The sequence below is a fragment of the Protobothrops mucrosquamatus genome, unplaced genomic scaffold (assembly GCF_001527695.2).
Source record: "Protobothrops mucrosquamatus isolate PMUCROS unplaced genomic scaffold, P.Mucros_1.0 scaffold75, whole genome shotgun sequence".
Classification (NCBI taxonomy): Eukaryota; Metazoa; Chordata; class Lepidosauria; order Squamata; family Viperidae; genus Protobothrops; species Protobothrops mucrosquamatus.
In genome coordinates, this window is record NW_015386452.1 from 564,037 (window position 1) to 591,801 (window position 27,765).

The window sequence follows — 27,765 nt, forward strand, 5'->3', positions numbered from 1 at the left end:
CATGGCTCCCCAGCCACGTGCGCCTGGGACGGGGCCAGCCCGGGAAAGGGACTTCCTGGCCGCCCTTCTCCCAGGGGGCGGGACACCCGGGCGCAGGGCCAATGAGGAGCCCTGCGAGGGGGCAAGTCCCATGAGAGAGAGAGAGAGAGAGAGAGAGACAGAAGTGCAAGTGCAAGTGCCTCTGTCTCTGTCTCTCTCATGGGACTTGCCGGAGGGCCGTGGGAGGGCCGCATTTACATAGAGCAGGGAGGGCTGTTCGAGGGCCGGATTAAACCGGGCCGCGGGCCGCAAATGGCCCGCGGGCCGGACTTTGGACATGCCTGCTGTAACCTAAATGAACCCTTTAAATTCTGTGGTTGAAGCTTGGGAATAACAGAAACATAGCCGGGGATTATCTTTTTTTATTTTGAATGAGTTTAAATTTCCAGGGCCAGTTGAACTGCATGCTAGGAAATAAGTAATTGTCTTGAATTCCTCGAGAACTGAGCAAGTGCCAGATGACTAAATGAGAGACAATAATGTCCCTATCTTCAAAGAGAGGAAAAAGATTCAGAAAAGTATGTGCCAGTCAGAGTGACATCAATACTTAAGAAAATTTTGGAGAAGAAGATAAAGAAATTAATTTGGAAAAATATACTTACTTACTTACCAAATGTTAGTACGGACAAATCTTGTCAAAGTAACCTTATGTCATTTTTGACTGAGTACTTCTTGGACACATTTTGGGAATGCTGTATATTTATGGCACAAACATTTCAACAAGTAACTCATGACTTTATTAGCAAGATAGTTAAGTAAGGACTGGGTGACAATTAAGTGGACACAGCTAGGTCAGAAATTATACTCAGAGAGTGCATATTGATGGTTGCTCATCAAATCAGAGAAGTATCATACAGAATGCCACAAAGATCAGTCTTGTGTCTTCAACTCTTCAATATTTTTATTAATCACTTGGATGAAGAAAAGAAAATGCTTCTAAAATTTGCGGAGAACATAACACAATGAGCTAGCTAATGCCTCCGAAGTCTGTACTAAAATAAGCAATGAACTTGCGAGATTTGGGGAATGGACTAAAAGTAAGAGAATAAAATAAATCAGAAATAAGTGCAAAAACTTTTTTTAGGAAACAGCCATTAAATGTACAAGCATAGGATGGAAAATATATAGCCTGGGAATAATACTTATAAAAAGGCAAAAATAATCTGCCTGAATCATGGCAAATACTATTTCTATTTCCTTCTGTTTTGATTAGAATAGTTTAGTACTTCAAGGATTCAAAGAGAGAAGAGCAATAAGGAACTAGAAACTAAATAATACAAAGTGATATTGCAAAAATTGTACATGCTTAGACTTGAAGGTAAAAAACACAACTGAGGGAAAATATGATAGAACTCTTTAAATATCTGAAGGGATGTTACAAGAAATCAAATCAATTCTCTCTCATTCCAAAGGGTAAATAACCAAACAATTATTTTAAATTTCAGAAAGGCAGACTTTGACTATTGGAAGAAACTTTGTAACAGCAAGAGCAGTTCACGAAAGGAACCAGATGCTGTTAAGTCTACATTTTTAACTGATTTATAGAGAACAAAAGGCTGAGGATGTAAAGGCTGCAACTGTCCTCCCTGAGGGAGATGGGCAGTCTAGAAACATTAAAAAAAATGGCAATGCTGAAACCAGTGGTGCCCAGCCTAGACAGAACCATTATAGCAAAAGTAACTCAGCCACCTCCAAGGGACATCCTGTATCCCACCAAATAATTTTAATTCAGAAGGGAGATAATATATGCCTAGAGCAGTGGTGGCGAACCTATGGCACGGGTGCCAGAGGTGGCACTCAGAGCCCTCTCTGTGGGCACGTGTGCTGTCCCCCCAGTTGTAGGCCTTCAGCTGGGTTTTATAAAACCTTTTTGCTTTAGGCCTCCGTGGCCATGTGCAAAAAAAAAAGGTTCAATCAGTCAGTCAATTTCAACTCGTTGCGGGAAAAAAAAGATCTTGCAAAGTTGGAATTGATTGAACTTTTTAGTCCCACCCAGTCTGCTGTTACCACCGCAGCTACGCCCACCCAATGGGCCACACCCACCCGGCACCCGATAATGCATAAGTGGGTTTTGGGTTGCAGTTTGGGCACTCGGTCTCTAAAAGGTTCGCCATCACTGGCCTAGAGTTTAAACTCTGGAGTATAGCTGCAGCTATAAGGTTGCAGTGGGCAATCAACTGTTGAGTTTTGAAACATGCTGTGCCTTCACTGAGTGCCATTTCACTTGTATCCTCAGTTTTGAATTATTTATATTTTTGTTCAAAATCCCACCTTTTAACTTTTGCCTGAATAATTAGAATTAAATTAAATTAAAACCACCTGTGGTTTTCAGCTGCTGTCCCCAACATTTTCCTTTCTACCAACTATGAACTATGAATGAATCATTAGTAATAACACTTTTCAAAATCCTCTCTTACCTGCAAGGCTATTCCACTTTCTTGCCTCTCTACTGAAGCTACAAAAGTGGCATTCAGGTATAAATACTGAGCTAACAAAAACCAAAGCTAATGTAGGAATAACTGATTATATAAATATTTTGCAACACTGCTATACAAAATAAGTGTACCCTAATATTAACATAGTCCAATTAAGCCCATAGAACATCCCACTTAACTAAAATTCCAACAATATTAGAAGTAAATACAGGAATAGCTTTTTAGGCAGGCCTTTGTCTTGAAAAATGGCATGGACATAAAAAAAACCCCTTAAGTTAAAATGGCGCAAACCTTATGCAATATATCAGGGGTGTCAAACTGCCGGCCTGTGGGCCGATTGCATCATGCAGAGGCTGCACCCACCCCAACTCCAGCAATGCAAAAAAAGTTGCGATACGTTACGACACGTCAAGTTTGTGTGGCAAGTTTGATACCCGTGCTATATATTATTTCTTATGGAAGATTTGATTTCAGTCATTTTAAATATTCAACTTTTAAAATATTTAATTTTGAGATTACCTGATGCAATCTGGGGATCCTAGTGTGGTGCAGACCCCACTAAGTAACTACTCTATAATATATCTTCTATATCACTTTATTACTGGAAAAGATATGATACCTAGCTTGGGAAAATTATGTTTTCATCTGTGTTGTTCAACTCACTTTTTCTAGGCAAACGGTGAACAACACATTTTGGAAGAAAAAAAATAGTGAAAGAAACAAGTCTTCATCCTTATAAAAGTCTATATTACATTAAGGAAAGTATCCACATATTTTAGAACTAATTAAACACTAAAAATTTGTAGAATTCCAGGTAATATCTTCTCTTTCCTTTTATTGTTCTCCTTTATTGGAAGAACAGCAAATGTACATGTATCATCTGCTGCCCAAATGCTGAAAAAAACATATGGAACAAACTGACAGAGTGGAGACCACAAAATGTAAAAAAAACATATTGAAAATACCAACCTTCTGCACAGGGCACAACTATCAGAGCTCTGTCAATAAAAACTGTGTTTGTTAGATGCTGGGCCACACCAACACTTGAAGACTCCCGAAACTTAATATAACATACTTTGGAGGAAAAAGCGAGTGGTGCATTGCTGCAAGAAAAAGAAACCAATTAGATGCTACAGTTTCATCTTTTTTTCAAGCTGTGCTCAAAGGCAATTATGTACACATAAATACCAACAAAATAATAAAAAAAATAAAACATATTTTTTGATATCTTTTTAGTGCTTCTTAGGCTGATGCACATTAAAGTTAATTACAGAAGATATTAGTTCTTCTACAGATTAATTTATTATGTGTCTACTTCATGTGTGGTTAGGAACGAGACCTTCTAACCAACTTAGGCTGATCTTAAAAAACCACAATCTATTTCGCTAACTTCTAGTTCCTAGACATTTCTATGAACTAAACTTAAAACTGGAATAAAGATAATGCATTATTTGAAGTTCTATATGTGACTTATGAACTATAATTATGCTAAGAAATTTAAGAAATGGTTTAACAGAAACCTTGCTCAATAGTAGTAACTGTGAGAGGGACCTCGGAGTCCTAGTGGACAATCACCTAAATATGAGCCAGCAGTGTGCTGCAGCTGCCAAAAAGGCCAACACAGTGCTAGGCTGCATTAACAGAGGGATAGAATCAAGATCACGTGAAGTGTTAATACCACTTTACCCTTGGTAAGGCCACACTTGGAATACTGCATCCAGTTTTGGTCACCACGATGTAAAAAAGATGTTGAGACTCTAGAAAGAGTACAGAGAAGAGCAACAAAGATGATTAGAGGACTGGAGGCTAAAGGATATAAGGAACGGCTGCTGGAATTGGGTATGTCTAGTTTAATGAAGAGAAGGACGAGGGGGGACATGATAGCAGTGTTCCAATATCTCAGGGGCTGCCACAAAGAAGAGGGTGTCAAGCTATTTTCCAAGGTGCCTGAAGGCAGGACAAGAAGCAACGGGTGGAAACTAAGCAAGGAGAGAAGCAACCTAGAACTAAGGAGAAACTTCCTGACAGTTAGAACAATTAACCAGTGGAACAACCTGCCTCCAGAAGCAGTGAATGCTCCAACACTGGAGGTTTTTAAGAAGAGACTGGACAGCATTTGTCCAAAATGGTATAGGGTTTCCTGCCTGAGCAGGGGGTTGGACTAGATGACCTCCAAGGTCCCTTCCAACTTTACTTCCAAAATATACCTGACTTCTATGTCTTCCTTTGAATGTCTTATTTCTTTCTTACATTATCAGTCCTTCTTTGACATTAAACTTGCAGGATCATTTTTAATATTTTGACATAACATTTACAAAGTAAGCGTATTTCAGTCTATATAAAATGCTTCCAATTATCTTTCTCCGCACACATTGTAATCTTAAAAGGCTTAAATTAATAACTATTTTGGGTTCAATTTGTGTGATACAATGTTGATAATCAAACTAAATATATTATTAATACTCCATATTTCTGAACAAGGCCTGTCAAAACAGCCCAAAACAAGAAATTTTAATACATTTAGCAATTGAATTAATTGCAGACATGGAAGACCAAAATCTGAACTAGAATATTGTAGCCAATAAGTAGCATCTCCAACATTATAGTGCTATCTATGATGGGTCCTTTGCATTGGCATTCAACTTTTAAAAGCTATTCATACATATTGCTAATTACACATATGGTTCAGATTTAGCTTAGTTATGATTATTGCACATTAGAAAATAATAAAGTATGCTTCAAAGTCTACAAATACTTTATTTGTATTAACTATATTTCAATTAATTCAATTAATTATTAATCTGTTCACACTGAGCAAACAGAAAAGAGAATAGAAAAATTTCAACCTCAGTTAATTCAAAGTAATATATAATCAGACAAAATACCCTGATCTCAAAAATGGTAACTGGGTCTGAAATGGCAGAACTGTTAACTGTCACAATGAATTAGGGTTAACAGTAGAAGGATCATGGATAACTTTAGGTCATTTACTAAAGCAGTGAAATATGCAAATTCATATGCAGAAAGCCATAAAAATGAAATCCAAAATTGGGCAACAAGAATATATTTAGAGTTATACAATACTTCAACTGTGTGCAGTTTGAATTTGCTGAACAGAGATCGCTGTAAGGAGAAACTAAAAGGCTTTTGAATTCAAGAAAGAAACAACATTAAAGGTTGGTGACCAATGGTTTGTTTTTTCTTAAGAGGAGTATGGACAATCTGTTATCCATATGCAGACTCTCAAAATTCCAGGATTATACCACTGGTATTTTGTAACAAAAAATCTATTTTGGCAGATCAAATTCTGGATATTTTACTGGTGAGTAAGAATGATAATAATTGTCTCTTTCAGAGATGTCCCGTTCCTTTCCTGCTATTAAATTAAAAGAAATATTAAAAGGGAATACAGCTCTAAAACTTTTCTTTTTTTCTAAAGCATCTTTTTTTATCAAATTCTATTAGGTTTTGTAAACCTTGGTGCATACTGCACAAATCCAGCTAATTAAGATTGGTTATTTTCATAAAGGGTTAACAATGTCATGGCTTACTGTGGCTTATGAAAATAACCAGTAGAAAGTATTTTTCTGTGTCCTGCATATCAGAATCTCATAGGGAGAGTGTGGGAAGGCTGGAACAGTCTATTTATAAAAAGTAAATGTTGATTTAAGTATATTTTGGCTTTTCTAATAAAACAATTCTTATTTCTGCATTCTATATTTTTATATGTCAAGAATTTAAAAATAAACTTAGTTTTTTATTGTTTACTGTTAAGAATAAATGACAATGAAGAGCTGGGAATGGCGAGGCCAAAGATCAAAGTAAGAAAATTATTCCCTAAAATTAAAAAAAAAAAAACTAAAAAAGGAGAAAAACAGCAACGAGCAAAATACTTGGATTACTAGTACAGTAGCTCCATCTCTCATCTGTCTAGACCAGTGATGGCGAACCTTTTAGAGACCGAGTGCCCAAACTGCAACCCAAAACCTACTTATGTATCGTTGGGTGCCGGGTGGGCGTGGCCCATTGGGTGGGCGTGGCCCATTGGGTGAGCGTGGCTGGGGTGGTAATGGCAGACTGGGTGGGACTAAAAAGTTCAATCAATCAATTCCAAGATCTTTTTTTTTCCCCACGAGAAGTTGAAATTGATTGATTGATTGGACCTATTTATTTTTTTTGAACACGGCAGCGGAGGCCTAAAGCAAAAAGGTTTTATAAAACCCAGCTGAAGGCCTAGGACTGGGACGACGGCGCGTGTGCCCACAGAGAGGGCTCTGAGTGCCGTCTCTGGCACACGTGCCATAGGTTCGCCACCACTGGTCTAGACTCTAGATCAGACATGTCAAACTCACGACGTCGCATGTCGCGCAACGTATCGGAACAGTTTTGCCGGCAATGGGGTGGGTGTGGCTTCCGGATGACGCGTCCAGCCCACGGGCCGGCAGTTTGACACCCCTGCTCTAGATAGTGAAAATTCTGTCTGCAGCTAGTTTATTAAGATGATTTGAGCACGATAATATTGATTACTGAAATGTAAAAAGAACAGTAAGTACAAAACTACTCAAAATATTTGAATTCAATAAAAAAATCAAAGTGAGCATATTAAAATGTACATGTATCTTTTAAGCTCCAGGTATGTTTACCAGGTTTCTAGAAAACAGAACTTTCAGCCCTACAAGAACATGACATAGTACAAAAAGTGGTCTTTTTGGTAACCTAAGTAAAAAACAGTCACAATTATTTTTACTTGCCGTTTAAGTTATAAATTGCAGGATTTAATAAAATCAAATATTTCAATCAACAAAGGGGCTTTTTAAAAAACACTACACCTACATCTGAAAGTATTTATTTTTAAATAATAATAATAAAGTTGGAAGAGACCTTGCAGGTCATCTAGTCCAACCCCTGCTCAGGCAGGAAACCCTATACCATTTCAGACAAATGGCTGTCCAGTCTCTTCTTAAAAACATGCAGTGTTGGAGCATTCACAGCTTCTGGGGGCAGGTTGTTCCACTGGTTAATTGTTCTAACTGTCAGGAAGTTTCTCCTTAGTTCTAGGTTGCTTCTCTCTTTGGTTAGTTTCCATTCGTTGCTTCTTGTCCTGCCTTCAGGTGTTTTGGAGAATTGCTTGATTCCCTCTTCTTTGTGGCAGCCCCTGAGATATTAGAACACTACTATCATGTCACCCCTCATCCTTCTCTTCATTAGACTAGCCATACCCAATTCCAGCAACTGTTCTTTATATGTTTTAGCCTCCAGTCCCCTAATCATCTTTGTTGCTTTTCTCTGTACTCTTTCTAGAGTCTTAACATTTTTTTTACATCGTGGTGACCAAAACTGAATGCAGTATTCCAAATGTGGCTTTACCAAGGCATTGTAAAATGGTATTAACACTTCACGTGATCTTGATTCTATCCCTCTGTTAATGCAGCCTAGCACTGTGTTGGCTTTTTTGGCAGCTGCAGCACACTGCTGGCCCATATTTAAGTGATTGTCCACTAGGACTCCGAGATCCCTCTCACAGTTGCTACTATTGAGCAAGGTACCATCTATACTACACCTGTGCATTTGGTTTTTCTTGCCTAAATGTAGAACCTTACTTTTTTTCACCACTGAATTTCATTTTGTTAGATAGTACCCAATGTTCAAGTCTATCAAGATCCTCCTGTATCTTAAGCCAGGGGTCCCCAACCCCCAGTCCGCGGCATGCCACGGCATGCCAGCAACAGGGCAGCACAAAAAGGTAAAGCCCCATCCATGGGATGCAGGCAGCACACAAAACCATTCCCCCTCTGGTCCACAGAAAAACCTCTCTCCACGTAAATGGTCCCTGATGCCCAAAAGATTGGGGACCTCTGTCTTAAGACTATCTTCTAGAGTGTTGGCTATTCATGCCAGCTTGGTATCGTATGCAAATTTGATGAGTTCCCCATCTATCCCCTTGTCCAAATCGTTGATGAAGATGTTGAAGAGCACTGGGCCCAGAACAGAGCCCCACTACACATTTCCCTCCATGTAGATGCAGTTCCATTGAAGACCACAGCTGTTCAGCCAGCTACAAATCCATCTGGTGCTGATGCTGCCTAACTACAACTTGCCTTTTTTAGGAACATTCTCTTATGTATATTTTCATCCTTTACATATTATTTTTTTATCTAAAAAGAATATTAATAAGCCCTAAGTACTATGGTTATTTTAAGTAAGTTCTTATCCTAGAAGTTATCAGTGATTGCTGCCTCTTGGCCATCTTAAATCCTACTCAATGTTTTAAAATTCCAAATCTTAATAGCACTATAGACTTTATTTTATTATCTGTGATCCTCACTTTGTATAAAGTTCAAAACTCTGACTTCAGAGTCCTTACTGAGACTCAGCAAGGAGAAACAGGGGATCAATCATTAGTAACTGAATTTAAACATAAACTCATGTCCATCACCTGACAAACATTCAAAACATAAAATAAAAAAACTCAAAAAGTGGGCTCAATGGACCATTAGGTTTTTTTCTGATGTCGGTTCTCTATGTTTTTATGTTTACTTTTCTGTGGAATGCCCTTTATCAGAATTAAAAGCCTACATTCTCTTCTAATATTCAGGAAGCTTCAATGCCAGATCAGTGAAGCAACAGAAAAGCATGTATAATTACATAAATATTTGCTTTTGTAAATAGAATTCTTAACCTTAACCTTTATCTTAATAAAAAGAACCATGTCTGCTATCAGTGACATGTTTGGTACCTTTTATCACACAGCACATTCACATGCAGAATTCTAAGTACTTGATTATAACGTGTTAAATGTCAGAAATGTTTCCGGTAAACCATAACAATTCATCTTCCCTGAACATTATAGAAAGTACTGTAAGATATGTATGTCAGGATTTTAGATTTTACATAAGGTGATACAGTATCTGTGATTGACCATATTACAACCTCCTAAGTGTGCTGAATTGGCCGTTCAGCCCATGAAATTTCACTAAACCCTGTTCCAATTAAGGAAAGGATTGCAGCTCTACAGGGAGGTAAGGTTGGTTGAAAGAATAAGGCGGATTCCCAAGTAACTGCACAATAAAATCAATTAAAGCGGTTGGGTGAACTGAGGGGGAGAAGTCTGAGAAGGAGCTAGAGCAGTGTTTCTCAACCTTGACAATTTTAAGGCATGTGGACTTCAACTCCCAGAATTCCACAGCCAGCATTGCTGGCTGTGGAATTCTGGGAGTTGAAGTCCACATGCCTTAAAATTGTCAAGGTTGAGAAACACTGAGCTAGAGGGCTTCCCTGCCGTTATCTTTTCAAAGCCAAACAAACGAAGCTCCCACGGAAAGAACCTATCTGCAGAGGGCTTCTAACAAAGAAGCGCTGCCCTCCAAGTCAAGAGGCATTTCTCACAATACCGAAAAGGAAAAGAATGACAGGACTGAGACGAAACCGGCCATGGTAAAGAGTGGGGAAAAAAATATATATCCGTGACTAGGTGCCATCTTCACTCCGAGCAACAATCCTCACAGAAAGTAAAAGCCTCAAAACGGAGCTGCTACTAGCCACCCACAAGCAAAATGGAGGGCGCAGCATCCGGTCAGTTTTACACACATATATATATATATATATATTTATATACCCCGTTTCTTAAAAGACAGTCATTCCCGCCATTCTCTATGGCTTCCCGGCCTCACTTACTCCGGAGGGTAAAGGCGCAACTCCTCAATGTCACCTAGGAAACCGAACAGCGTCCGCATCTGCTCACTAGTAACCGCGGAGGATAAATTAGTGACTTGAATAACCGAAGTAGGAGTTAAAGGAAAGCCGAGGGGGACCCCGATTCCACCGCTGTTCATCATGATGGCGGCAATTTCTCTAGCTGACCAAGCCAACGCACGTAAGAGAGGAGACGGAAATCACCATAGAAAAGGCGTCTTTTCCTAGAGTGTATATACGTTGCGATGTTTCCGTTCACGTGGTATTCGCTGAGGTGAGAAGCGTTAGAGCCCTTGTTCTTGCGCAGGGGTAGTCAACCTTGGCTCTTTTATGACTCGTGGACTTCAACTCCCAGAATTCCTGAGCCAGCTAAGCTGGCTCAGGAATTCTGGGAATTGAAGTCCACGAGTCATAAAAGAGCCAAGGTTGACTACCCCTGTTCCTGCGGGTAGGGCTTGCCTGGGAATATTTGTTTTGTAGAGGAGGGAGGGAGTCGATATTTTGGAGTGTCATTGTTAACCAGTGATGATAAATTATCTCACCACTATTGAAACTGAAGTCCAGCACGTCTGAAAAGGAACAAGTTGGAGACAAGGACAGTTCTATGGTCAAAGTATAGCTAATACAAAAACCAATACACAATGCGAAACCCAACCTTTCCTCAAGCTAGGGCTTAGTTCTCCGAAAACCCCGCATAAAGCAAATTCACTGGTTGGTGCACGTGGGACCAGTGGGGGGGGGGGGGAGAAGGCAGTTGCAGAATATGACGACACAAGTTATTTTGTAAACTCGGTGACAATGACCTTGTACTCACAAATTGTTAGAGCCTTTATACTTAAGGCCTATTTAAGCATATTTTCTTGTCTCATATTTATATAAAATATAAATATATAAAGAAAATATCCTTAAGTAGTGAAAGAGTCTAATGCAGGTGGATTTTTCAGGCATATGGCTATGGCACCAAACAATGCTTCATGGCACTAAGATTTTTCTTTGCGGTTTTAGGTTGTATACAGCTTAGACCAGGTTTAAAAAACACATCCTAGGGCTGAGGCTCCTGCGCCAGCTTCAGAGTCATAGTACATTCAACTCTTTAAATCAGACATGACAAACACAAGGCCCGGGGGTCAGATGCGGCCCGCAAAGTGGTTTCATGTGGCCTGCGAAGCCATCCTGGAAACAGCGAGGGAAAGGCCCCCGCTGTCTTGGCCCTGGCCCAGGCCAGCCGGGAGCCAATGTACAATTTTGTGGTGGCCATCTATGCTGAAACGCATTCAGTCTTAGCTCCACAAGGCTGTCCGGAAACAGCGAGGAACCAGGAGAACCTTGAGCAGCAGCCTTGAGGAAGTGGGGCTGGGCTTGGTATCGTGGATACTCAAGGGCCAGGCTGGGCATTGGACCTCTGCTGCCCAGGGCTCCAAGCAGCCCGCACCACCATCCAGCCCCCCCCCCACATGGCCTGAGAGGAACGGTGAGGCTCCTCCAGTGGACCATGCCTTGGCGCTTGCCCTGGTCCCACCCCCTCGTGCCAGAGACCCTTAGATCTGTCCTACTCCTGCCCAGGCCCCCACAGGCACCCTTGACCCGAACGATGAGCTGGCCACACCCACCCAGTAGGCCACACCCACTCCATCCATGCCCACCCAATAGGCCACACCCACCCTGGCCACACCCGCCTTTAAATGTTAGGGTTTTGGGATCCACTGCTCAATGTGATGATGGCAGATACATGACTGCGGACAAAACGAGGGCTGGTCTTGGCATGCTTCCAGACCTTTCGTGCTAATTGAGTACAAATCTCACATAAAATGAATTCATGATTTATCAGTTGAATTCTGTATCTCGTCTTTTCATGGCTCTTTGAAAATCTAAGAGAAAGAGCAGTAACAGAATAACCAGGAAAAGCTTTTCTAAAGCGGGGAAGGGCAAAAACTCTGAGAAGGATCAGGCGTGGGATCCCAGAAGCCATCGTTCTCTCGGTACTGGGATCCTCAGCAAGCTCCCCTCTGTGTAGATTCAACTCAATTCAGAGCTAGTTTCAGGTCCCTAAGCAGCGTGGCAAATATTGGAGAGAGATTCCACTCAGATTTTGGACATTTCCCTCTGGGTGGGTCAGCCTAACAGCTCAGGGATGAAAAAGATTCCAGAAAAGGTTCAGATTATGGAACACTTTGTTTTCTGGGTCTGAAATGGGCAATGGTCTTAAGCAAAAAGCCCTAGACTAGTTTTGACAACTTTGTAATTATTTTAAATACACTCATATTTTCAAAATGAACTGCCTGTTTGGTTTGCAATACTCCTTCTCTCATTAGTAATTAGCACTAGATATGTGTTAATAATTATGCAAATGGAGCTTCCACAAATCATAATTGATAAGAGACCTGAAAAAGCATCATCGACATTGTTGCCATTGATAAATGGCTGTTAATTTCATTTAATAGTAAATCTGTCTACCTCCCTACCTTTAGGAATAGAAATCAGTATGAAATTATTTGTTCATACATTCTATTTAATTCAAATAAACATTTTAAAAGTTTAAAAAATTTCCAAGGAAGAGAAGTTTCAACAATTTATAAAAATCAAAACTGACGTAAATTGAAACCAATGAAGTACACATAACTTTAAAGAGCATTAGTTTATTATCTATTCTTTTCATGTGTTATCCAGAAACAATTTAATTATATACAAAAAAAACTGGAATGCTGAATAAATGCTGATCAATAAAAACATTACAGAGCGGCCGACAAGGGAATAGTTATTTTAAAAAGTAGTATACAGCAAATTAATGATAAAGGCTTGGTTCTGTGTGTCCCTTATTGCTATGATTGTGTTCACAGATGTGTTCAAGTATGTACACATTTTTAAACTCCAGTCAAAAATAGTAAAAAAAATATTTACACAATAAATATGTGGGAATTTTTCCAAAAAATTCGCTTGAACTGATTCTTTAAAGAACTGTTACAAAAAAAAAACCTGAATTGATAACATGATCCATTCTGTACCTCTTCCATCAAATTTCCAGATATATATTTTTATAAAATAAAAAACATTCAGGGCTTCAAGAAATGTTTTCCTGTTCGGGTAAGCTTCTTTCGCAACAATCCTTCTCCAAACATATATTCTGACAATGTTTTTCCCCCACAAAAGAACTTTAAACAGAATTTTATTTCCTTGCAAACAGACAATAAGCACCAATGCGCTGTTACTTTAAACAATGAAAAAATTTGGCAATGTTTTTACAAAAATTATTCAAATGAATTTCTAATTTAAGGAATATTTCTCATTTCATACAAAATGCAATATATTTGGACATATTTTATTCTTATGTCTTGTATGCAAAGATAAATTGAATCCATATTCAGCTTTGAAAGTTATATTTCACATAATCATGATTTTTTGTTTTTTTTATATTCTCTATTAAAAGACTAAATTGAATAGTTAAAAGTAATGAATATGGGTCACTGAATAAACTGTAAATAAAATAGCAACATTGAAGCTTGTCACCATAGAGCTATTTTTTTAAAAGATTAACAGCATACAGAAAATGTGAATTTTACCAAAATACAGCACATTTCTGCTAATATAAAAAAACAATGCCTATGTAAATATTAATAAAATCGACTAAAGTTAATGTACAAAGAATTGTTAAAGGATTTCAATTAAAATTAAGAATTATGTGCATTACAATATTCAGTTGGTAAGTGAAGTGCAATATCATTTGAGTTTAGGTATTCAAAAACTACTGTCAGCTAACAATGTGGATTTTCCATTCAAGTATGTTTTTGCAAAATCTTTAACAGATTGGTACTTTGCTAGATTTCTTTTTAAAACTATTAATTTCTATTAAAATTTCAGTTAAATGAATATTTTTTCCAATGATGGGTTAATCATTCACTTTTAAAAACAGTTATTTCTTCTATGGCACTTTTCTGTGGCGCATAATACCAATGTATAACTTATTATCGTGAATTAGGCAATATCATCTGTTATAACATGAAAATGAAGAAAATAAACATTTGTCACAAACAAAATTATGTATAATCCAATGTTTTATGCAACTAATGAACAAAAGGCAGCTTGTAATAAATCACTCTTACATTAATATAGTTAGAAATCCTTTAATGGACTCTGAAGTGTCTAGTTCACATTTAATGTCACCTGTAGGAACAGCCCTTTGAAGAAGATCATACAAGCTCGTGGGCCCAAAATACTGTCCCTTTACAATAGGGAACAACCTTCTATTGCTGTGCAACAATGTCACATAACCTGGCTTTGGTTATAGCTCCATATGTATTATTTCCTTTTAGTCTCACAAGGCAATCGAAGGCCAACAAAAATCAAGAGTTCTTTCTGAATCATTTATTCTGGGGCATCCCAATCTTCATATGGCTCAGTATCATAAGCCTCCTTAAAAAGAGCACAGCTTTTCTATTCAGAACATGCATATGTTAAAACTGAATGTGTCTATGCATCATCATACATTACAGGCAACACAGCAAAAACTGGCCATTTCAGTTTCTTTTAAAAAATATATAAATAATTTGAATATGGAGCATTTCAGACAAGGCAGAAGAAAATCATCCTTTTATATAAAACCAGGGATTTTTGTAATGAGAGTATCTTTACAACTCCATAGCATAATTTTTTTTTTTAAAAAAGTGAGATTAAAAACACTCAAAACTAAATTACATGTAAGAATATGACAGGCAATGGATTTGATATGAATCAATCCTGTAGAACTTCCGTAAGTATATTTATTGTCTCTGCCTTAAAAAAAAAACCCTTCATGTTTTATTGCATTTTTTCAATTGGTACATAAAGATTCTCCCATTAAGTTCCTCTCCCCTTCTTTTAATTTCATACTTTTACCTGGCCTTTTAATTTAATCCAATCACTCCACTTTCAGTCTACCAATTCATCTATACAATATGCACATTGCAAAGCCAACTTTTAAAATTTCTTATCAATATCTACCAAAGTGGTTTCAACGAAGATTCTAAAAATAAATGAAAAATTAAAGGCAACAAAACTGCTATAGGACAGAAAGCCCTGCCATCTGTCCACTGGCTACAATGGAGGCTCCTTGTACACAAAGTTCTTTAATGTATATGAATTATCCACAAAATAAACCTACCATCTGTACAAAATACACCACAGGTTTGTTCTTGGAGGAGTGATCCTTGATTGCTACACTGTCATAAAACAATTTAGCTCTAATTACCATATGCATTTCCTTAACTGCTTCATTTATATTCTTTACAGTGGTTTTTCCCCATAACCACAAATTCATTATTTTATTACTGTACATAGTTTTAAAAGTTTTGCATACAAAAATAGTCAAAATATTAAGTTTTCCACAAGTCCTTCAAAAATTACACAGAATTTCCTCTTTCTCCACAGTATTTAAGAAAGCTCTCGAACAATAGTAAGTTCCACTGTGTTCTGAAAAGTCTTTAGCAAAGATACTGCTTGCCCATGATCAATACTGATGAAGCTATATCCATTAGCCTGGAAAAAAACAAAAACATTAATAAATTAAAAGTAAGTATTTTCAATAAGTTTTTAAACTTTGTTTTTGAACCTTATTTTTCTTTTTGAACATCATTCAAATGAATTCTAATTTATCATTTTCAGAAAACTTTGTTGTTGTTCCAATAACATGTCAATGGAGGAGCAATACAAAAGAGCAAACAAGTCCATATGTTCAACATACAGTCATTGCCACTATCTCCTACCGCTAGGAACTGAATTAACAAAATCATTATTGTCATTACCGTTAAGATAATAAAGCTACCAAATCCTGAAATGTTAAATCGCTAATTCAAACATTTTATCTGGAAACTTTACCAAATACTGTACTATTTTGCAATAATGATAATTCTTTCCCCTTTTTATTTAGAATCAAAGCTTTACATACAGTTATTTATTTTTAATAATTTGTATGTTGCCCTCAGAATTTTTTTTCAGGGTGGTTTACAATATGTGACAGAGAAAAGAAATAGTTATTTTAATAGACTTTTTACCTAATTATCTACAGAAAGGATGAAAAACAATAAAACTCAGAAAACTGACAGAATCTTGCAGGTATAACATTGTTGAAAAATAATTGATGACTAAATTACATTACCTGAATAATTTTATCTCCTGGCTGTAACAATTTTGATGCAGGTCCTTCAGGCTGTACTCTAGTTACAAAAATACCCTTCAAGAAAACAAAAACAGAAGTAGTATTCATCTTAAAATAAACATGTATTTGTACTGGATTAATAGTATCAGCAGAATTAAACTGGTTGTATTATTTTGAACAAAAAATGTTTCAAATCTAAAATTCATGCATGTTATTAAAGCCACTAACCACTAACATTATGTGTAGGCAAGGTATTAGTACAAAAAGGACAGTGAGTGGATATGTGGGACTCTGCAGCCCAATCTGGAGATAATATTACATTTGTAATATTGATATAAAATATGTGTACTCTAGGTAGTAGTGAAAATAAAGAATTGAAGTGAAACCAGCTTAATATTACAATATTAGATCATATCCGTCAGTACAGCACAAATAGAATATGTTCAGTGGGAATGGTTAATATTCCAAATCTTTTCTACTGCATGAAACTTTTATTTCTGCTTTGGCAAAGCTCCTGATCAGGAAGCTATCATAAAACTTCCAAGCATTCCCAAGCCTCCCCTCAGTTTTAAGTAATACAATTCTTTCACTCCAAAACTGTGAAGAGAGAATAGGCTATTTATCAACTGCAGGGGGTAATTGTAGTATGTAGATTTGCTAAAGCCTTATTGGTCAGAGGGACGATCATTAATTACATTGGTAATTGATCTCATGGATTCTGAAAAGTAGTTTATCAACCTACAGGAATCACTCTGGCACTGATTTTTGCTAGCTGGCATCTACAGGTTCCACTAGGCTGTTAAGTCTTCTCAATAATATAATAGATTCTACAGTGAAATTTGTTTATTTAGAGAACCATAAATTATGCTTACTTCCTAAATAGGGGAGACAGTGGGGGAGGCTAACACCAATGACTTGCAATCTTCCCTGCTGGGTTCCCCATTGTTTTGGGGGGAAGGTTGGAAATGAGTCATGACTGTGGGAGTGCTGGGACAGTCACAACTCTGATAGATCAGAGCTACCATTCTTTCGTTCAGCATAGTTGTATCTTCAAACAGTTGAGAGATATGGGTAGTCTTCCACCTACAAAGCCCTTAGTTTTAATAACATGATTTACAATACAGTGTAAGAAGGCTTATTTTAAAATAAATATTTTTGTCAACTTTAGAATGAGCATTGTTGCAGCCATCTTTTTCCTTCTCATTCCTAGTTGCCACATAGCATGGGGGGAGGGGGGTTTGCCAGGTGTTGCGCTAGACAAAACAGACTTTTTCTCTCGACTTTCTCTCATGGGAACCAAGGTCATCGGCTGCTCCCGAGACTGCAGGCTGGGTGTTTCATGAAAAGCCCGCCAACAAGCTGAGTGGGAAAACGTAGTTGCTTGCATAGTTTTGGGGGTGGGATTCCTTAACTTTGTATTGGGGGATTGTTATGCATCTCTTCAGACTTGGTTTTACTTTTGAAGTACCAATATTCTGTATCAATAAACATGTTTTTTGAGGAATTTGCAAGCCTCAGAGTTCTGCTTTATTTGTCTCTGTCGATCGGAATCTTGACAATCTTCTTGAAACAGAATTTTCTGATTATAATAACAGATGAAACTCATATAAACTTTCTTTGAACATTACATTGAATTAATTTTTATGACATCTGACATAATTTATATTGTTATTGTATAGTTAAATTATTTTCTATTACAAACTTTTTTTATGTTTTTTTCTTATTTTCATGGTGAACAAGACAGTTGTTTTTATCAAAAGAAGATTATGTAAATGAACAAACACCTTCATTTTAGTATTTTAATCCTGACAATTTGAAAACATTCTGAAAAGTTCATATTATAAAAGGTTGATGAAAAATAAATTTGCACACAAATTAGTGATATTGAAATTGATGTAGGAAATTAAAATTCACATTTTAAATATATTAATTATTATCTTTTATATTCATTATACAGATGTAAAAATATTGAATGGCATCTTGAGAAAAAAAATAATTTCCACTTTAAACCAAAAACAACTAAATGTTACCTGTTACCCCACAAATCTTCAGAAACTGAATAGCAAATAAACTACAGAAACAAGCCAACCAATGAGGACATGCCTACAGACTCAAGATTTGGTGTATATGTGAAGAGTTACAATTCACCAGTTAAGAAATGAAAGCAGGAAAGAAACAGATTGATAGAAAGTACTCATGATTTGGAATATGGTTCAAAATGATGTTTAATTATATAAAATTTTTGGATTTTTATGAAAGATTTATAAACAATGTATAAATAATGCATGAAAAGCATTGGCAAACAAAATATTCAACACTGATGTACAAATTTATCAGTATATTTGTAATATTTGTAGTTTCATTTTTTTCAAATGGTAAACAGTGCCTCAATGGATAAAGGATAAATATTCATTTAAAGAAAGTATTTTTAATTAATACTCACATCATCATCTGGTCTAAAGGGGTTTCCTCTACCCCCAATTCCTCCTGATATACTAAATCCAAGTTCTGGATCTTTTTCAATTCTTACTCGAATCTAAAATATAAAACATAATATTTAAAAGCAGGCTACTTACATATTCAATCCTGTGAAAATGAAGATAATCAATCCAATTATCTTGAACATGTTAGAGATATTATTTTTACAGTTGTTTTGTTTATTTATTTTACAGCTGTTTTGTTTATTTATTGTTTATTTACATATTGTGTAGTTTTGTAAACTACACTGAAGGGAACTTTTAAGTCAAAAGTTAACTCTTTAAAATAAATAAAATGTATCTAAAATTTTGATAACATTCCTAAGTGATGCCTATGAAAGTAAAATAGTATTGTGATAATAAACCCATTATCATTTTTGTAAGCCTGAAAGAGGCCACAGTGGAAGAAAACAGCAAAACAAAATCGCAATTAAATATAATTTTCAGTGCTTAATTACGGGAATGAAATCCATAATCTATTAACTGATCCATAAAATAGAAATGTCTCCCTTACTTCTTGCTTTGATACCTCATGGCATTGTCTGGTTGGACCTTGAGGCTGATTATAGGGAGGTTGATGGGCAACTTTAAGCATCAGATAATCAATCAGTTGTTCTCTGGAAGGGTGTCTTGCCACCGAAGTTTGAGGTCCAGCATGATGGATTTGACTATAGTTTGGCTGAGGTCTTGAAGGATGACCCATCTGCCCATTCATCAAAGGTATCTGAATAAATGAAACATCTCTAAGTGAATATTTACACCAGCAAGAATATATTGACTTACTCAGCTGTTCTGTTTATACACAGACACATGCACAAAAACAAACATTGTATTTTTAACATACAATATACTTTCTTTCTGACTTCTAAATGGCAAATCTATTCACTTTCACTTGGAATTGTTCTTACTGATAGTCAAAGTTTAATATGACTTATAAAACATTTGAGAACTTGCTAATGTATTTCATGGTCCCATATCTCTCAGATGTTTCATTTCCAGAGAAAATGAAGTGACAATCACCTAGTTATTAACTCCTAGGGCACTTTTTAATAGAAGGTCTGGTTGAATAAGCAATGTTGACAAAAACTACACTAAATGAATACAAACAATATAAAGAAAGCAGAAAAGTTAAAGATGGTGAAGGGATTTGACAAGAATAAAACCAAGTTTCTCTAAATCAGGGATATAGTCACAATCTTGGTACAAAGTCAACAAGCTCAAGAATTTGTAAATATGTTCGTGCCTTTCATTGAGACAGAATATACAGTATGTGGAAGTTGAGCATTCTGAGCAGCCTCAGCTATGATGGTTAAAGGATAAATGCTAGAAATTGCAGTACAACATTATCTAGATACACAGGAGTTCCTTCTATCAACTTCTAAAAAAGATATATAGTAACATAATCAGCTCCAATTGATTAAAGTAAATTGAATTCTTACTGACCTTAATTCAATGGGTTATTACAAAAGTACTGATTTTTTTACATGACAATAGTTAGAGCAGAGAGCTGGATGTGGGAGGGGGAAAGAGATTCAGGGTAACCACATCCTAGAATCTCTATATATATCTAGTAGGGTAGAGTGTTACAGCTTTAGTTTGGTAAGATTTTGTCCATTGGATAAAAGCAAATAAAAGATAAGTCTTGATTGGATTTTGTTGGACCTGATATTATTGGTCTTATTACCTCAAATATTTCTCTAAATCCCTTGAAGAATAAACTTCATAATGAAGGCTTTGCATTTGGATAAAAGTCTACGCATACAGTATTTTGTAATATAGTTCCACCTTAGGTATGATAGCCAGCTGAATGACTTTAGGCCAGTCAGTTTCTGTCAGCCTAACCCACCTCATGCTTGAGTTAAATAATAAAGGTGTAATAAAAATCTAATAATAAATAACTAAATAAAAAAGTCCCTCATTGATTATATTACTCAGTTTAGCGTTAGTGGACAACATTTTTCATCATCAGTTTTTGTTATGTAAATTTCCTATGCTATTAATTTTTTCTTGACCTTTTACTTGTCCAACTCTTGACTTAATTCTTTTTAGCCAGCATTTCTAGGAACTCTAGCTGGCTGTCATTCCTTCATTTCCTCCCCATCAGTTTATATCTCATACAATACTGCTTAGGCTCATCATATATCTCTGATATTTAGCTTAATGCTAATGTCCTTAAAAGTGTTATTACTTATAGCTGGTGCAATACTGGCAGCAGGTCTCTCATCCATGTACAATTTACCTTAAAAATAAGCTGTGATTAATTTTCTTTGCACTGAGACAGACTTTGCTCTGATTTAAATTTGCTCTGGCTGCCCACAAACCAAAGAATGTATCAAATCTGCCCATTTCTCCCTCCTGGTTCCCTTATCAATTGATAACTATCCGAATAGCACTAAACCTCCACTGTAGATGAAGAATAGCAGGAGTGCTATGGTCATATACTTTTCTTTTTTAAACAATATCCAGCCTGTACTTTCTTTCTCAGATCAGTTCCTGCAAATCCCTTGGCATTAACTTACACTGGCCCTGTCCTTTTCACAGATGGGTCACTTTCTGCAGCTAGAACAAAAGCAGTCCAATGTTTCATTGCTTCTAGTCCTACTTTTGACTACTAGTCTGTCTTTTCAACTTCATATGACGTAACTGGAGCCCTAATTATAATGAAATACTTCACCGTTTCACAACATTGTTTAAAATTTGAATTACTTTAATGATTAAGTAAGTAAGGGTAGGCAGGGAGGTAATGCATACCGTGGACATACCAGTACAAATAGACATTAAGTGCTAATGCCCAGGGACATATTATTATTATTATTATTATGGTTCACAGACAGCCAGATATTTTGACTACACTTGGGATTCTTATCCACCTATCAAATCCCTTGCAAGAACCTGGGATAGGCAGATGTTTTTGTTTGATGGTTGTTATTATTATGGTTCATCACACAGTCAGCCAGATGTTTAGACTGGATTTGGCTTTTTTATTCACCTATCGAGTCTTTCCCAAGATCCTGTGATAGGCAGCTATTACTACTATTATTATTTGTTAGTCCTCATGGGCACTGAGTATCTACTTCATTGCTACAAAGGTAACAATTTTATATTTTACTGAAAAGAACGATGTTTAACTGAAAAGAGAGGAACAATCTTTCAATCTGCTACTGGCAGCAACCGCAGAGGAAGAGACGAGGATAAAGCACATGACCCTAAAGGTCATATATGTAAAATTAACATTTAAACAATACTAATTACTATTACTACATTACAGTCACATATGATTAATGAATCTTATAGTTTATTACCTGCACAGGAAGTTTTTTAATGGTATCTGGAACAGCCTCTTTCAGACCAAGTGTGGCAGTTGAATAATTCTGCTGTCCAGAAATGAATACATCCTCCTCTACTGGATTGGATGTTTGGGGATGCTGAAAATTACAAATAAAAGCATGTAAACATTTCTGCTATATACCAAAGCGAGTTAACCCTCTTTCATGCTGTTCACAAGTTTGTTTCTTTATTTTGCCTTACAAATTATGTCATTTAGTTTGTATACATACCTCTTAATAGTAGCTTTGCTATTTATTTTCTCCTAGGAATTGAAGTATAGCATGACTTTGGACAATTGGACATGCTATTCAATGACTGCTGCACTTGGTGCTTCAGTTTAAAGTAAAAGGAAAGACCTTGAACTGTGGATCTATCACATTTATTTTCCCCAGGGAAGCAATATAGAACAGGGCTTTTCAACCAGTGGTATGGGTACCACCTGTGGTACATTGGCACCTGGCAGGTGGTACGCAACCATCCTAGAAAAGTGGTAGCGGGGGAGGGGAATGAGCTGAACCGGTGGCAGCACCGCACAAGCCTGAGCGAGAGATGGCTGGAGCTGCAGGGCTGTGCGGAAGCGCCAGGATCAGCGCCAGGCTCCAGCTGATCGGCGCTTCTTCGGGGCTGTCAGGGTTCAGCGAAAGCGCCAGGATCAGTGCCAGCCTTCAGCTGTTGCTCGGCGCTGATCCTGGCGCTTCTGCTGAGCCCTGAAGAAGCACCAATCAGATGGAATGTTGCAGCATCTCCAGGCTCTTGTGATTTACATTCAGATGCTTGGCAACTGATTCATATTTATGACGGTCACAGTGTCCCAGGGTCATGTGAAGTGACCAAAACCTGCTGCAACCACCCAGCAGATGGGGGAAATAAAAACCAAACACCCTCCACCCCACCCCTGCTGCCGGATGGGCAGGCAGGTGTCTTGCTCGGCTGTGGCTTGGGGGGCACTTTTTTCAGTGCCATTGTAACTTCAAACAGTCACTAAGCGAACTGTTGTAAGTCGAGGACTACCTGTACTTTATTACTTTTTTCCTTTTTTTTTTTGGTCATCAAGTTTTTGACACCTTGCTGGTGGTACTCGGATGTTGCCATATCCTAAAAGTGGTACAATGGGTGAAAAGGTTGAAAAGCCCTGATATAGGAAACCATAGGAAACCAAATTAAAGACCAAAGCTATACACAGGAAGAATATGGTTTTATTAAATTACAGAAGTTCATAGTTAGTTTTGCCCCTGAATTAGGCAGCAAAAAGTTGAAAAATGAAAGAAACTATAGAAGTGGACATGATGTAAGGCAAGCGGACATGGACATATACATAGGACCATAGTATGTCTAAAAATGATACTAGTGCCAAAAATGGGAGAAAGAGAAAATATACCAATAGAAATCAAAAGTCTGCGTAGTCAGTGTGATGGAGGACCAGAGTGAGAACTGGATTTTTTTTACTCAAAAAGCCATATTTTTAAAGTGCTGTGCATGGAGAAGCAATCCAGACTTGAAAATAAGACTACTTATGGAAGGAAGGAAGCATAAAAGATAGTCACATTCATATCTGATCGATAAGATGAACAAATCTGATTAGATCAATTAGACGAACACATGACAGGAAAGTAGGTTCAACTTTAATCATACTAGAGTACATCCACTATTACAAGAGAATTTCTATTAATGTAACAGAACTTCTTTCTTATGTGGTCTGCAGCTTTGGTCCACAATGTCCCCAACCACCAAGAGCAGATTCAAGGGAATCTTGTAAAGATGTAGTGTAAAGGAGAATAATCAAGAAAAATGAAAAATAGCAAAATCTTTATTATATATATTTTAATCTGTGAATAAGTAAATTTATAAATTAAGCTCTATTATTACTTTTAAACATGAATATGTAAAGAAATATATTTATCTGCATTAAAAAGATTTATGTTTTGAAATTAAAAAAAAAAACCCCAAACCTTACAATTCAGAATGCTTGATCAACTTGGAATAAAGTTGAATCAGTTAAGAAATTCAAAGTAAGAGGCTATCTATTTATGTTTAAAATTATAGTGGTGCTGAACAAATGGTAGTTATGCCTGAGTCCTATAAGTTACAGTTGTTGCAGTGCTCTTGTTGTCATGTGATCAAAATTTGGGTGTACTTATGACTATAGGTAACTTCAACTCCCCCCACCCGTATCTTCTCTCATCTCTGCTCTTAGCTGCCCCGCACTTCGCTTCTGCCAGCTCAGCCACTTTCTGTTCCACTGTGTGTGGTGCCTCTGGCTAACCTTCACAAGTGTGCCTGGACTTTTGCAAGGCAGCTCTTAACCAGGCCAGGCTTTTTTCCTGAGGCTGTTCATGCTCTTGTCCAATTTGGAAGGCTCACAAACTTGAAATTTGGACAAGGACACATTGGCCTTAGGAAGAAAGCAGCTGCCTTACAAAGGGCTAGGCGGGTGAACCTTGACAGCAGTGGGAGAAAGAAGATAAGAGAAGATCAGCTGGAGGGTGGCAAGACCTTTTGTAGCAGGGTAGCCAAAGGGCAGAGATGGGGAGAGCTAGGTAGGTGTGGGTAGCTGAAGTGGAAGTGGGACTGGGACAAAGCTGGGAATGGCTTGAGTCAGGGTAAATCCTTACAACGGGATAGGATTTGGTTAACAATGGCAACTGGGATAAAGTTTAAGCCGCAGATATTTTTGTTGGGTATTATGGAAGACTTGGATGCAAAAGAAATGGAATTGATGTTGAACTTTATAACTGCTGCAAGACTACTAGTAGCTCAATATTGGAAAACGGAACGTTTACCCACTATAGAAGAATGGTCACTTAAAGTTTCGAACCTAGCAGAAATGGCCAAGATTTCCGCTTATGTGAAGGACTACTCACAAGAAAGATATATTTTGGTTTGGAGAAGATGGATAGATTATATTGAGCGCAAATATGGGACCAAAAAATATCATTTGGTTTTTGAGTGAATTTTAGAGTATTATTGTTGTACAAAGCTTAGAATAGGTTATTTAGTACTATTTTTGATTATTAAAGTGATGTTATTATTATTGTTTTTAATAACTGTATATATTTGTTTAAAAGAGAGTTAAAGGAGGTTATAGATATGTTATTTTAATAGTTGATTAATGTTATTTAGAGTATGATTATTTTATTGTTAACCCTGTGATTGGCACTGGGAAGTGAGGGGGGAGGGAGGGGGAGTGGAAGGGTGGGTTGGGGAAAGGGGGGATTTATATTGTAAAATTTTATAAAATTTTCAATTAAAAAAATGGCAACTGGAATTATCATGACTAAGCTATATGGTCCTGTGACATTGTGCCTTATGACTGCATCACTTCATGATGGAAATTCTGGGCTCATTTACTGTTATAACCTGAGGACTCCCTGTTATGTTTATATTTCATAAAAATCTTTTAAGTCATCTGCCAATGCAACAAATAAACTCATTCCATACATAAGCTATCCCACAGAATAAAACATGCCGATGAGCATTTGTAAAATCAGAAGATGATCTGCTGTTTGGCTCAGAGCAGGAAATGCAGTCCTATTAAGGGGACAGGTGGATTCTTGCATTATTCTTAAATCATTACCTTTTTAAATCATTATAGTAATGAATAAAATCAAACATGATAAAGATTTCACAAATTGCAAAAATGCAATTGCAAGACATTTCCAATTTTTTTTCAACAAGCATTTTATTAGGAATGTACTCACACGAAGAACAGGTACACCAGAACTTCTTCCATCTGCAACACTCAAAGCAACATTGCCCTGGCTGCCATGCAGATCCCTAGAGCTGCCATAGTAAAAGTTGCTAACTGGAGCATAATTTGAATTAAAGGACCGTGACAGCATGCTCTGAATAAAGAGGGGACAGATAATAAGATAATAGAGATTAGTGCAGCATGCATAAATCACAAGACATGTTATACACAAAGTCAGTACAGACACACAGATTGCATATCATGTTATAACCATGCAAACAAAGAACAGTCCCGCTGTGAATACAAAATCTCGGTTACATGCCATGTGATTTTTCACAATATAAATGAACATGCTGTCTGACATAATCACCACAGAAAGCACAGTATACACCATTCATTTGCTAGGACCGCCTCTCCTTATCTGCCCATCCCACAAGATCAGATAGCGTGGGCATGCTCCAGATCCTCTTCCTGAAATCTTGCCATCTAGTAAGACCTTGGAAATGTACTGTCAACGCTGTGACAATGGATGTCGTCACTCTGACAACTGAGAATCAGCAGCCATTTTTACTTTTGCTTCTAACGTGCCTTTTATATTCTTTTAGAGTTCAGGTGTAGAGGGGGGGATGGGGTAAATGCTTTGAGGGTTTAGCTAGCCATAACAATGTAGAAGGGTGGGAACTCAAGGACATGGTCTGATAAGGTTTTGGTGGGCGGGCACGCTTGTGTTAATTGGGGAATGTGATTTATGACAGCATTTGTGGGGTAGAAATTGCAACTTGCTACTTTGAATCTGGGGGGAGGGAAACTCAGTTTTGGGTTCAACTATGTAAGTGCCGATACTTTGTTTCCTAATAAAATGTTCTTTAAGGAAGAATTCTTGCCTTGAAGTTCTTTTATCGGTTTCATCTATCAGAACCATGACATGTACCTTTTCCATGGCTGCTCTAAACTTTGAAACACCCTCCCTTTCAGAAGATCTAGCTTTTTAGTAGGTGGTGGGATAGGATTGTATAGGTAGAACGTATGGAAGGAGGGCAGCTGACCCTGCTATGGGCATCCCAAAGGGATGATTCAAGCTCAGGTTTTTTGTTTTATTGTTTTACTCTTTTTCCTCTTGCATTACTGTTTTACTTATTGGTTTTATTGTTGTGATAAGCTGTCCAGTGTTGCTTAAGAGGGTCACTCATATAAAACTTTAAAACTTTGAAAGAAATAAAGATAAAGATGGCCAAGGAAAATAAATCCTCAGTTGTCCGATTTGAAATGTCTTCATACTATTTATTTTTTATTTTTAAAAAAAACCAGAGATAACATTCCCAATATTTCCTTTATTTTCCAATGTTTATGATTATTTTTCTAAATAAGACAGAAATAATTGCAAAAAAGGCAAAGTCTTTGCAAATTAGTGATCCTGAGAAATAAAGGTGTCTTATAAAAAATAACTGTCCTTTGGAGGGGCATTTTTGCACCCCACAGGGTGGCAGCACAGCGGTGTCCCATTTTTGCACCTGAGGCGCGGTGGCATTTTTTTGCATTCTTGCATCCCGCGGCACCCCGTTTTCACACCCGAGGTGCACAACAGCAGCCCGTTTTCGCACTCTGCAGCACGGTAGCATCCCATTTTGCACCCCCGCAGTGCGGCGGCACCCCATTTTTGCATCCCGCAGAACGGCATCCAGTTTTCACACCCCGAGGCACGGTAGCGTCCCATTTTTGCACCCCACGGTGCAGCAGCATCCCATTTTTGCAGCCCGAGGCATAGCAGCGTCCCATTTTTATGTCCCGCAGCTTGGTGGTGGGGTCCTTTTTGCGCCCCATGGCATGGCATCCCATTTTTGCACCCTGCAGCCCACAGGTTGGGGACCCCTGGGTTACTGAACAGACAATATCATTTCAAGACACAGTGGACATCCTTTCCTAGAAATGTAGGACAGTTAGGCCATCAGGGAATGAGCTGAGCTGAGCTTTTATAACAAG

General features: G+C 37.4%; 2 protein-coding genes across 3 annotated transcripts in view; both read right to left on the bottom strand.

The window, feature by feature from the left end:
- The window catches only part of SREK1 (splicing regulatory glutamic acid and lysine rich protein 1), a 37,250-nt gene extending 26,892 nt beyond the window's left edge, over window positions 1-10,358 (bottom strand). For both annotated transcript variants that reach the window (XM_015812204.1, XM_015812203.1), the window contains exons 1-2: window positions 10,149-10,358; window positions 3,444-3,577 (exon numbers count right to left, since the gene is read on the bottom strand). In XM_015812204.1, coding sequence (XP_015667690.1) covers window positions 3,444-3,577; window positions 10,149-10,309 — 295 coding nt within the window. In that variant the 5' untranslated portion in view covers window positions 10,310-10,358. The remainder of the gene's footprint in view (window positions 1-3,443; window positions 3,578-10,148) is intronic.
- Window positions 10,359-12,786: 2,428 nt separating this feature from the next.
- The window catches only part of ERBIN (erbb2 interacting protein), a 52,089-nt gene continuing 37,110 nt past the window's right edge, over window positions 12,787-27,765 (bottom strand). The window contains exons 21-26 of the mRNA XM_015812207.1: window positions 25,796-25,939; window positions 22,073-22,195; window positions 19,285-19,494; window positions 18,737-18,829; window positions 16,294-16,368; window positions 12,787-15,674 (exon numbers count right to left, since the gene is read on the bottom strand). Coding sequence (XP_015667693.1) covers window positions 15,570-15,674; window positions 16,294-16,368; window positions 18,737-18,829; window positions 19,285-19,494; window positions 22,073-22,195; window positions 25,796-25,939 — 750 coding nt within the window. The 3' untranslated portion in view covers window positions 12,787-15,569. The remainder of the gene's footprint in view (window positions 15,675-16,293; window positions 16,369-18,736; window positions 18,830-19,284; window positions 19,495-22,072; window positions 22,196-25,795; window positions 25,940-27,765) is intronic.